This window comes from Erythrolamprus reginae, chromosome 3 (assembly GCF_031021105.1).
Source record: "Erythrolamprus reginae isolate rEryReg1 chromosome 3, rEryReg1.hap1, whole genome shotgun sequence".
NCBI classification, from domain to species: Eukaryota; Metazoa; Chordata; class Lepidosauria; order Squamata; family Dipsadidae; genus Erythrolamprus; species Erythrolamprus reginae.
This window is the reverse complement of record NC_091952.1, coordinates 251132401-251145041: the sequence shown is the minus strand read 5'-3', so window position 1 is coordinate 251145041 and position 12641 is coordinate 251132401. Positions and strand designations below refer to the sequence as shown.

The window sequence follows — 12641 nt, the reverse complement described above, 5'->3', positions numbered from 1 at the left end:
ATTTCCACAAGAATCGCACCCCCACCCCGATGACGGGAATTTAGGGTTCCCGCATAGCATGGAAAACTTCTGTCTCACCATAGCACTTGGCCACACCCCTCTCCCCAGAATTTAGAACCTTCTGGTGGACCCCTTCCAAAGGAGTGAATGTCAACTTTCAAGATTCTCGGCAATAATTCCACTAGCTAGATCCTGAAGTTCACATAACCCATTTTATTCAGACAAACAACGTCAAACTACTATCCTTAGTTCAAACCATTAAAATTAATGATGACAACAGAATTGATCAGTTTTGCCATTTGTGACAAGTATAACCAAAACCCAGTTTGACTTCAGGTGTGCCCATTATCTTCAGATAATACTTGGCAAATAGATCAGTCCTTAATTGAGAACTGTTTTATTTTCCATAAAGATAATTATCTGCATAAATATGGGATACATACAGACTCAAACTCAACCCGGATAAGACGGAGTGGCTGTGGGTTTTGCCTCCCAAGGACAATTCCATCTGTCCGTCCATTACCCTGGGGGGGGGAATTATTGACCCCCTCAGAGAGGGTCCGCAACTTGGGCGTCCTCCTCGATCCACAGCTCACATTAGAAAACCATCTCTCAGCTGTGGCGAGGGGGGCGTTTGCCCAGGTTTGCCTGGTGCACCAGTTGCGGCCCTATCTGGACCGGGACTCATTGCTCACAGTCACTCATGCCCTCATCACCTCGAGGTTCGACTACTGTAATGCTCTCTACATGGGGCTACCTTTGAAAAGTGTTCGGAAACTTCAGATCGTGCAGAATGCAGCTGCGAGAGCAGTCATGGGCTTACCTAGGTACGCCCATGTTTCACCATCACTCCGCAGTCTGCATTGGCTGCCGATCAATTTCCGGTCACAATTCAAAGTGTTGGTTATGACCTTTAAAGCCCTTCATGGCATCGGACCAGAATATCTCCGAGACCGCCTCCTGCCGCACGAATCCCAGCGACCGATTAGGTCCCACAGAGTGGGCCTTCTCCGGGTCCCGTCAACTAAACAATGCCGGTTGGCGGGTCCCAGGGGAAGAGCCTTCTCTGTGGCGGCACCGGCTCTCTGGAACCAACTCCCCCCGGAGATTAGAACTGCCCCTACTCTTCCTGCCTTCCGAAAACTCCTTAAGACTCACCTTTGCCGTCAGGCATGGGGAAACTAAACATCTCCCCTGTGCATGTTAATTTATACATGGTATGCTTGTGTGTGTGTTTGCTATTACATGGGGTTTTTCTTAAATCGTTAAATATTTTAATTAATTGGATTGTTGTGACTGTTTTTACTTGTTGTGAGCTGCCCCGAGTCTTCGGAGAGGGGCGGCATACAAGTCCAACTAATAAATAAATAAATTAATTAATTAATTAATCAGCATAAAGACCAGTTTCTGCTAAATAAGAAAAAAAATATTGACTTGCTTGGAAAGAAACGAACACATCTTTTGATTGACAAAAGTGGAAGTAAAACATTCAGATCCTGAAACCTTCTGAAGTGTCCACTTCATCACTAGAGAGTTCTTCCTCCTTGAACAGTTTCTGAAACAAGTCTTTGATGCCTTTCCGGGCTTTAACCCCCTGTCTCCCCACCAGGTAATAGACCACAGGGTTAATGCAGCTGTTGATGCAGATACACAAGTGACCAAGATATACAATATTGAGAGGTATATACTTGGAAATACACAGGAAAAAATAAAAGGCATTTAGTGGAAAAGCCAAGATTAGAAAGAAGAAAAGTGTGAGCAGAATAGCTGTCAAAAGTTTCCTCCGACTTTGGCTTTTGGATATGAAGCAGATTTTGATAAACAAGGTGACACTGGAGATGGTCATCAGTGGGAGACAAAGCACAGCATTAATCATGTATGGATAGAGCTGAGTGTCCGTCTGTTTATATCCATCAACAACTACAATTGTGAAGTAAATTGAAGAGAGGATGAAGGAAGTGGCCCAGATGACAGCACACACAGTAGTGAACTGGCCAACCGGCCGGTGGCATCGATACCAAATTGGGTAAAGGACCGAAACACACCTGTCGATGCTGATGACGGTCAGGAGAAATTGCCCCGTTCCGTACATTAAAAGCCAGCCCGCTTGAAAGAGTTCGTAAGGAAATTTACAATACATATTTGTAAAAAGCCAGTGGATTTCGATAATCAACTGAATGGTCAGCAAACCAAAGTCTGCAACAGAGAGGTTGATAATATAAATGGCAAAAGTGTTTCTCTTCACAGAGGAGCCCAGCAACCAGATCACAAGGCCGTTGCCCAACATTCCCAACAGACAAAAAACTATATTGATGTTTGCAAAAATAAACACTTCTTCCTTTTTGCCGACATAATCACAGGTCCTGTTTTCACCTGTGGGTGTTGTATTGATTTCTGTTAAGAAAATGGATGGAGAGGGCGATGTCATATCCATTATGCTCTGGTCTTTTCTCTTCCTTCTACAGCTGCAGGAACTCCTGTTGGGACAAAAGAGAAGCAGTTGGAATGAGGCTTTATCGTAATTATTTCTCTGGGTGCTTAGTGAAAAATACTCAGTGGAAGGCAACTGGTGAATTAGCAGTTTCTTTATTTTTCTCTCAGGCAGGTTAAACAGATCAGTTAGGGTATAGTCACTAATTCTCTCTCAGAGAAAGTGGTGCGTCTTTGCCCTATTTATAGGCTTCACAAAGTAACAAACCTTATTTGACGTAGTAACAAATTGTCCCGCCAGAACGAACAGCCAATCAGGAGGCAACATTCAAATCCTGCCCTTAGCAACTCTCTCTGCATATTTAACACTTAGGATATTATAAAATGAGTATTAATCTCACACCTCTTTTCTCTGCAAATCAGGAAAGAATGTGTAGAGCAAGTCTCATCTGCAGTTCCAAAGGATCTCAGCAGACATTTGAAAACCACCAGAATTGACAAAATGTCCCTCTGTCAATTGCAAAAGACTGCTTTATTGGGATCGGCACATATAATTCGCCGCTACATCATACAGTCCTAGGTGCTTGGGAAGCGCCCGACAGGTGATAAAATACGAAATCCAGCAGAGTGATCTCGTTTGCTGTGTTGTATTGATGATGATGATGATGATGATGATGATGATGATGATAACAACAACAACAACAACAACAACAACAAAAACAACAACAGAGTTGGAAGGGACCTTGGAGGTTTTCAAGTCCAACCCCCTAATTAGGCAGGGAACCCTACACTACTTCAGACAAATGGTTATCCAACATCATAAAAACTTCCAATGTTAGAGCATTCACAACTTTTGATTAATTGTTTTAACTGTCCGGAAATTTCTCCTTAGTTCTTAAGTTGCTTCTCTCCTTTTTTTAGTTTCTACCCATAGCTTCTTGTTCTACCCTCAGGTGCTCTAGAGAGTAGGTTGACTCCTTCCTTGTGGCAACCCCTGAGATATTGGGACACTGCTATCATGTCTCCATTTTGATTGGTTTTCTTTTCAAAAGGAGCTCGGGGAAGACTTTTTCCCCAGCTTTTCCTTCAGTTTCCAAAAGTGTAGGGTTTCTTCAAATCAACACGTTGGAGAAAATCTATCTTACAAATTCATCCTGATTCCCAACCCTTCTTTCAACCCATCCAGAAATAAAGAGGACTTTTTTCCATATAATAGTTTCCAAGAGACAACAAGTTTACCTGGTGAAGGCAGCTAGTAGTTCCAAGGAGGATCAGCAGATCTCTTTGAAGACCAAAGGATGAGCAGAGAATGCAATTTCTTTGATGAATCCATTTTCACTCTTTGATGGTCTGTGGTAGAGATGCTTTGAGAAACCAGAATATATACACCCAAGATAGAAAGAAAAGCAGAAGTTGTTTAATCTCTGCAAACTCAGTAAGATAAAGGGTTTTTTCCAACAAAAACAAATAATATGATAAAATATTTGATTATAGCTTTCCCTTGGTCATCTGACATCTATAACTTTCTGTTGCTTGACTCCTATAAAATAAACAACTTGGTTCCCCTCAAAGCTTTTCCACACAGTTCTTCCCAATAACTGTGTAATGTGCAAAGTGAAAACAAAAAACACACAACATTTACATGATCTGTCTGATGACTTACAGTATCTCATGGGTCTTTCCATCTTTTTAAAATTTGTAATTAAATGTAATTAAAACAGCTGTTCAAAGCTGTTGTCATAATTCTTATCCTTCTAAAACATTCCCTTTTGGGCCACCTATAAATAACTAAATATTTCATAATAGTCTGGTTGGTTTATATTTGGTCACTGGTGAACAAAATGTTTGTTTGGAAACACTAAGCAATTAAGTCCTAAATGTTTGCACTAATATGCAATTTTACATTGTTGTTGGCAATTTAACAAGGATTATTACTGCCTGTATATATACAAGTATTATATACAATATATGAATGAATTGGCTGACTGATTTTCATATATATGGGCTTTTATCCAAAAATTGGAAATATGCACGCCGCGTTGGCAGACCAAAGAAAAAGAGGGATAGCTATGTATATTGAAAACTCCATAAAGTCCAAACAATTATATGCTGATAAAGAAGGTAGAATATTAATTGTTCAGATAAATATAGAGCTGAAACCGATTGTCATTATCTCTATTTATGCTCCAAATGATAACCAAATGGTATTTTATAAGCAGTTGCACCAAAAAATAAACAAGTTAAATATTGAAAATATGATTTTAATTGGAGATTTTAATGCAATTTCGAATAGATTATTAGATCATTCAGGGGGGAAGAAAAATAAGAAAAAGAAAAATATATTACCAACTACCTTTCAAAAAATGAAAACTGAACTATTGTTAAATGATATTTGGAGGGAAAGACATCCACAAACTAGACATTATATGTTTTATTCAAATCTCCACAATATTTGGACAAGAATAGATATGGCTTGAGCTTCAAAGGATATTTCAGAACAAATTAAAAAGATAGAGATAGACATAAATATTTGGGCAGATCACAATCCGATAGTGATATATTTGAAAAGTAATAAGAAATACTTAAATTGGCAAATGAAGAGGAATGTCATAAGAGACCCACAATATAAGGAGTGGATAGAAAAAGAATTAAAGGTTTTTTTTGAGATAAATAGAAATTCAGAAACTTCCCCTGAAAACGTATGGGATACAGCGAAGGCGTACATCAGAGGATTAACAATTTCTTATACAGCGAAGGTAAATAAAGAAAAAAAGCTACAATATGAACAATTAATGACAGAGTTAAAACAATTAGGGAATTTTAGTAGCAATTTTTAATTAATTAGATTTGTTATTGTGTTGTTTTTATATCCTGTGAGCCGCCCGAGTCTTCAGACAAGGGCAGCATATAAATCTAATAAATAATAATAAAATAATATTATATTAACATATTATACATGATAGGACTGTGGTGGCTTAGAGGCTAAAATGCTGAGATTCCTGCCTAAAAATATGTTCCATCCAAGTAAATATAATATTCTGCCTTTTTAAATATTTCCTAAAATATTTTACTCCTATGGAGGGGGGCAGATGCTAACTTCTTATAGATGTGAGAAAACAGTTGGGTTCATCAGCGCTTTGATGGTATGAAAATACAAATAGTTATGTTGATTAAGTCATAGATTGCTGAGGAAGTACATCAAGAAGTACCGGTAGTTTATATCCTCTACTCAACTATTTAACTGATTTTATTTTCTCTCTGGTCATCTGGATTGTAAGAGGTACAATATCAAATAATTTCATGATAGCAGTGCCTGACACTCATCCTGAATGTTTCATGAAACAGTTACCACGAAAAAGATTGTATCTTTGCATTGAACATACCTGGTGATGATTGTCAGCAATCCCTGTTGAAAACCAACAGACATCCAAAAGGTGAGCTTCTTTGATGAATCCAGTTAGGTCTGGATTTGATGTAGATGTAGGGAGAAACAGAATTTATTCATGTTCAGGAGCACTTTTTCAGGGACAAAAAAGAGGAACTTGCTTAACATTTTGTTATGTTCTTGGAACAAGAGTTTCTACAAATTTTACGCAAACAAAACTTTGAGGACTTAATCATAACTTCAAAGAAAAAAACAAGAAGAAATGCCCTGCTAGAATTCTTTCCAATCCCTGTTTTGAATGTCTGGAAGATTGCAAACAACAACAATAACAACAACAAAACCCTACTTGAAATTGAATCTAAAGTCTGTTTCATCCTTTGCCTGCCATCATTATGGTTTTTTGGAAATTTTGCATGAAATGGATAAATACACAAATTTGTTTCTCTTTAGTAATTGTGAGGTTCAATAGAAGACTGAACAAATTTTTATACATCCGTATATGTCCTTGAGAAAGTCTATTGGGTTGAAAAGGATTATTTGAAGCAATAGGTTAACCCTGCTGTTCTCCTTGGGTCAATCCTGACCCAAAACGAAATTTGAGACCCTGTAAAATATATTTCCCTGCATATCTGAAACTTGAAATTACATGACTGTGTCTCATTTGAGGGGTTCTTTCTAAGGGGGGGGGAGGGTTGGGGCGATTGTTTAGTTTATGCTGGGCAAAAAAGTTTATATTTGTGATCCTCGGGTCATATATGACCTGGAGTAAAAAAAAGGTTGGTTTTAGCTGCTGGAATTGTCTTTTTGAATACTTTTTTCACTAGTATACTAATTTGAACATTTCTGAACACAATGAAATGAAAACTGAAGTGAAAAAACTAATGCTTATTTGTTTATTTTGCTCATAAATGCCCACTCCCCTGATTTTGTGTATTTTTTTCAATGTATAGATAGATTAGCCTGCAAAATCAGAACTTTTTGACTATCTTAGGCATTGACATTCTAATTTGAACATTTCTGAACATAATTAAATGAAAAAGGAAATGAAAAAAAATTGATGCTTATTTGTTTATTTTGCTCAGAAAAGGCACCCCCCCCCTCCGCTGTGTGCAATTATTTCACTTTATATATAGATTAGCCTGCCAAATCAGAATTTTGGGACTATCTTGGGCATTGGCATACTACTTTGAACATTTCTGAACATAATGAAATGAAAAATGAAATTTAAAAAATGGATTTTGCAGGCTAATCTATCTATAAATTGAAAAAAAAATTGCACACAGCTGGGGGGGGTTGAGCAAAATAAACAAATAAGCATTACTTTTTTCATTTCAGTTTTCATTTCATTATGTTCAGAAATGTTCAAATCAGTATACTAGGGAAAAAAAGTATTCAAAAAGACAATTCCAGTAGCTAAAAACAACCTTTTTTTAGTCCAGGTCAATATGACCCGGAGGACTACAAGTGTATAAAAGAAGTTTGAACTTTGTTGTGCTTTTAAAGATGCAGAAAGCCTTACAGATGGGGAGGCCTTTGAAGTGTGTTCAGAATGACAGCTGGTCCAGAATGCAGCAGCCTAAAGAGTCATGAACATTTTTCATTTTGTCCAGGGGACACTCTGCTTTGTGAGTTGTGAAGGTTACCAGCAGGCTTGCAGGAATAATTTAAAATGTTGGTTTCAGTAACGGGATACCAAAAAAAAACCCCTATTGGTTCTACAGGCGTGGCTTATTGGGCTTGGTGGCCATGATAGAGGAAGGATACTGCAAAACCTTCATTCCCTCCCCACTCCTGGGGGAAGGATATTACAAAATCTCAATTCCCACCCGACTCTGGGGCCACCCAGTATTTGCTGGTTCTCTGAACTACTCAAACTACTCAAAATGTTCGGGAGGCCGCTGAGAAGCCCCCCGGCTGTTTTAAAAGGTGACAGCCAGGCAGCGGGGCTTCCCAGCAGCCTCCCGAACGCCAAACCTGGAAGTTCAGCAAAAGTTCGGGTTCGGGAAGCTGCTGGGAAGCCCCGCTGCCCGGCTGTCACCTTTTAAAACAGCTGGGGGGCTTCTCGGAGGCCTCCCGAATGCCAAACCCAGAAGTTTGGGTTTGGCGTTTGGGTTCAGGAGGACGCTGGGAAGCCCCCCGGCTGTTTCAAAAAGCGACAGCCGGGCGGTGAGGCTTCTCGGCGGCGGCAGCGGGTTCATAAGAAGAAAAAAGTTTGTAAGAAGAGGCAAAAATTTTCTGAACCCCGGCTTCGTATCTCAGGTTGTTCTCACATTCACTCACACTGATGATGTAACTCAGTTGGGCAGTGAAAGATCTGAAAGGAAACAGCCATGTTTCCAGAGAACCAAGAAATGCACAATTAAAATCTGAGGTACATATGTTCCTTTCTGTTGAAATTAGTCATTTCCTATTGCCACTTCTTGTGGTTTTTCACATTCTTTTACCGTAGTTACAAAAAAAAAATCAAAATCAAAAGAAAACTAATTCAACCTGTGCGTCCTTCTTCTGCCTACTTCCATTGCCTGGGTTGTTTTTTGCTTAAATTTTGAGATCGCGATTTTGCTTTTTGAGGGGATATAACACTAATTATCCCTAATGACCTCTTGTAAGGTTTTGCTCCCTTTGTGACTGAGGTAGTTAAAATAACAATAACAACAGAGTTGGAAGAGACCTGGGAGTGTGCAATAGGATTGATATTCCTGGAGGCCTTTGTAATATGGTAAATGATTTAGCTTTACTAGATAAATGGTCAAAGCAATGGAAACTGCAGTTTAATGTTTCCAAATGTAAAATAATGCACTTGGGGAAAAGGAATCCTCGATCTGAGTATTGTATTGGCAGCTCTGTGTTAGTAAAAACTTCAGAAGAGAAAGATTTAGGGGTGAGCAGTGTCGTCACGTGGTAGGAAAAGCAAGTAGGATGCTTGGCTGCATAGCTAAAGGTATAACAAGCAGGAAGAGGGAGATTGTGATCCCCTTATATAGAGCGCTGGTGAGACCACATTTGGAACACTGTGTTCAGTTCTGGAGACCTCACCTACAAAAAGATATTGACAAAATTGAACGGGTCCAAAGACGGGCTACAAGAATGGTGGAAGGTCTTAAGCATAAAACGTATCAGGAAAGACTTTTCTTTTAACCCTCCATAGTTTCCTCCACTGTTTGAGTCGCTTCCTTATTTCTGGTCCCTTTGTTCTCCCCTTTTAAGCTTAGGAGTTGTTTTAAAAGTTCTTCTTTGGCAAAAAGACTCACCAACCGCTACAGTTTATGCTCCCCAGTTCCTCCTGCACAATGCTTTGTTCTTTCTTTTCCAGATGACGACCACCGCAGCAAACAATCGGTCATTTCGTTGCGTGGCCACCACAGCTAAAATGGCTGTGACAACATGCTCCCAAGCTATCGAGGGCTCTGGGGTGGATTTCTGCGGGGTGTGCTGACCCCAAACAGGACTCAACTGTATTCCTTTTCTTCTCAGCCCCTTCAGGACAGTTCTGTGGCCATTTCCACAAGAATCGCACCCCCACCCCGGTGATGGGAATTTAGGGTTCCCACGTAGCATGGAGAACTTCTGTCTCACCATAGCACTTGGCCACACCCCTCTCCCCAGATTTTAGAACCTTCTGATGGACCCCTTCCAAAAGTGAGAGTTTCAAAATTCTCGGCAATAATTCCACATAACCCATTTTATTCAGATAAACAACGTCAAACTACTGTCCTTAGTTCAAACCATAAAAATTAATGATGACAACAGGATTAATCAGTTTTGCCATTTGTGACAAGTATAACCAAAACCCAATTTGACCAGGTGTGCCCATTATCTTCAGATAATATTTTTTATTTTTATTTATCATTAGAGTTGAAAGGGACCTTACAGGTCATCAAGTTCAACCTCCTGCCTAAGCAGGAAATCCTACATCACCCCAGCCAAATGGCAGTCCAATCTCCTCTTGAAAGTGTCCAAAATTGGGGAGTCCACAACCTCCGCTGGCAGGCCGTTCCACTGGTTGATCGCTCTCACTGTCAGGAAATTCTTTCTTATCTCCATGTTGAATCTTTCCTTGGTCAGTTTCCAACTGTTGTTCCTCGTCCAGCCCTCTGGTGCCCTGGAAAACAGTGTGTCCCCCTCCTCTCCGTGGCAACCCCTCAAGTACCTGTATACAGCTATCATGTCCCCCCCTAGCCCTTCTTTTTACTAGACTATCCATGCCCAGTTCCAGCAACCTTTCCTCGTAGTCCCTTTATCATTTTAGTTGCTCTTTTCTGCACCCTCTCTAGAGTCTCTATATCTTTTTTGAAGTGTGGTGACCAGAACTGGATGCAATACTCCAAGTGCGGTCTGACCAGGGCCTTACAGAGTGGTATTATTACCTCTCTGGTCTTGGAGTGTATCCCCCTGTTCATGCAGCTTAGGATTGTGTTGGCTTTTTTAGCCGCTGCTGCACATTGCTGGCCCATGTTTAGCTGGTTATCCACTAAGACTCCAAGATCCCTTTCACAGTCACTCATGGTGAGTGTGGTTTCGCCTAATTTATATTCATGTTTTGGGTTTTTTTTGCCTAGGTGCAGGATTTTACTCTTCTCTACATTGAACTTCATTTTGTTCTTTTTGGCCCACTGTACAAGTCTGTTTACATCTTTTTGAATTCTGTGTCTATCCTCTGGGGTGTTGGCCACTCCTGCCAGCTTGGTGTCATCTGTGAATTTAATTAATTCCCCCTCTATTCCCTCGTCTAGGTCGTTGATAAATATGTTGAAGAGTACTGGGCCGAGGACTGATCCCTGTGGTACCCCGCTGCCTACCTCTTTCCATGTGGATTTAGTCCCATTGAGGGCTACTCATTGGGTGCGATTGGTCAGCCAGTAAATAGATTAGTTTGATTTGAGAAATGTTTCATTTTCCGCAAGGATAATTATCTGCACAAATTCAGGATATATGCAGAAATTAATCAGCATAAGGACCAGTTTGTGTTAAATAAAAACAAAAAACAAATATGGGCTTGCTTGGAAAGAAAAAAAATCCATCTTTTGATTGACAAGAGTGAAACTAAATCATTCCGATCTTGGAACCTTCTGAAGTTTCCAGTTCATCACTAGAGAGTTCTTCCTCTTTGAAAACTTTCTGAAACAAGTCTTTGATGTTTTTCCGGGCTTTCCCTCCGTGTCTCCCCACCAGGTAATAGATCACGGGGTTAATGCAGCTGTTGATGCAGTTACACAAGTGGCCACAATATATAAAGTTGAGATGTATGGTTTTGAAATACAGGATAAAATAAAAGACATTTACTGGATAAGCCAAGGCCAAAAAGAAGAATAATGTGAGCAGAATAGCTGTCAAAAGCTTCCTCCGTCTTTGGCTTTTGGATACGAAGCAGATTTTGATAAATAAGGTGACACTGGAAATGGTCATAAGTGGGAGAAAAAGCACAGCATTAATCATGAATGGATAGATAAAATTATCTGTCCATTCATATCTACCAACACTTACAATTGTGAAATAAATTGAAGCGAGGATGAAGGAAATGGCCCAAATGACAGTGCAGACAGAAGTGAACATATGCACCGGCCGGTGGCATCGATACCAAATTGGAGAAAGGACCGAAACACACCTGTCAATACTGATGGCTGTCAGGTGAAATTGCCCCGAAATGTACATTAAAAGCCAGACCGTTAGAAAGAGTTCATAAGGAAAACCACAATACAAACGTGTACAAAGCCAGTGGATTTGGATAATCAGCTCAATGGTGAGCAAACCAAAGTCTGCAGCAGAGAGGTTGATAATATAAATGGCAAAGGTGTTCCTCTTCACGGAGGACCCCAGCAACCAGATCACAAGGCCATTGCCCAACATTCCAAATACACAAAGAGGTATAGTGAAGATTGCAAAGAAAAGCACTTCTTCTTCTTCACTGGGTGAACAGGTTCTGTTTTCGCCAATGGATGTTGCACTGGTTGTTGTTAAGGCAATGAAAGAAGTGGGAGACGTGATATCCATTATGCTCTGGTCTTTTCTCTTCCTTCTACAGCAGCAGATATTCCTGTTGGGACAAAAGAGAAACAGTTGGAATGAGGCTTTATCATAGTTCTTTCTCTGGGTGCTGTTGTGGTTAGCTCTGGCCCAGCTCCTGCCCCAAGGACTGTGGATGTGGGGGAGACATCCACATGCTGCAGGCCTGTTTTGCCCCCGGTGGAATCTGCTGATGAAGGCTCCTCTGACCAAGAAGACATGAGTGACAGATAGGAGGAGAGTGTGGCAGACAGCTCAGAAGGAGATCAATTATCTAGCTCCTCCTTGGATTCAAAACAAGAATTAATGATACAGCCACGCATGTGGAAAGCGATGCATAGGCAGCAACAACTGAGAGATTATTATGAAAGAAAATGAGTCCACCTATGGTTAGGTGGGGCTGTGGTCATTAGTGAGGCTGCTATAAAGAGCAGCCTGTGGGTTTGGCCATTGTGGAGGATTATCTGATCCTTGTGTTTCGTGCCTGCTTTGCTGACTTTGACCTTTTGTGTGCTGATTTTTCCCCGCTTTGAAACTAAACCAGAGCAAAGTGTGTTTCACTTTGTGAAAGAAGAAGGACTATGAATTGCCTCACAGCTGCAAGCTAAGTATCACAGGACTGATAAGGGACTTGTACAAATTACCAGTTTGTTTGGAGATGGGTGCTCTTTGCTATACAAAAAGAGGGCTTGGTTTAAGTGAATTTTCATTATAAAGAACATTGTTTTGAATTTTCAAACATGTGTGTGTCTGAAATTTGTACCTGTGAATTTTTGGGAGGATTCTACCAGAGAGCCCGACAGAACAGGTGCTTAGGATATTG

General features: G+C 40.3%; 2 protein-coding genes across 2 annotated transcripts; both read right to left on the bottom strand.

Annotated features, from left to right (window-relative positions):
* Positions 1–1489: 1489 nt before the first annotated feature.
* On the bottom strand, positions 1490–3754 carry LOC139166013 (mas-related G-protein coupled receptor member H-like). The gene is made up of 2 exons (XM_070749274.1): positions 3670–3754; positions 1490–2477 (listed from the first exon to the last, which is right to left on the bottom strand). The coding sequence occupies exon 2, from the start codon at positions 2432–2434 to the stop codon at positions 1490–1492; it is 945 nt and encodes a 314-aa protein (XP_070605375.1). The 5' UTR covers positions 2435–2477; positions 3670–3754.
* A 7104-nt stretch (positions 3755–10858) lies between these two features.
* On the bottom strand, positions 10859–11806 carry LOC139165491 (mas-related G-protein coupled receptor member H-like). Its single transcript, XM_070748666.1, has one exon. The coding sequence runs from the start codon at positions 11804–11806 to the stop codon at positions 10859–10861; it is 948 nt and encodes a 315-aa protein (XP_070604767.1).
* Between the last annotated feature and the right edge of the window lie 835 nt (positions 11807–12641).

What these genes read in the sequence shown, in the direction of transcription:
- LOC139166013 (XM_070749274.1), bottom strand. Translation starts at nt 2,434, where the DNA reads ATGGATATGACATCGCCCTCTCCATCCATTTTCTTAACAGAAATCAAT.
- LOC139165491 (XM_070748666.1), bottom strand. Translation starts at nt 11,806, where the DNA reads ATGGATATCACGTCTCCCACTTCTTTCATTGCCTTAACAACAACCAGT.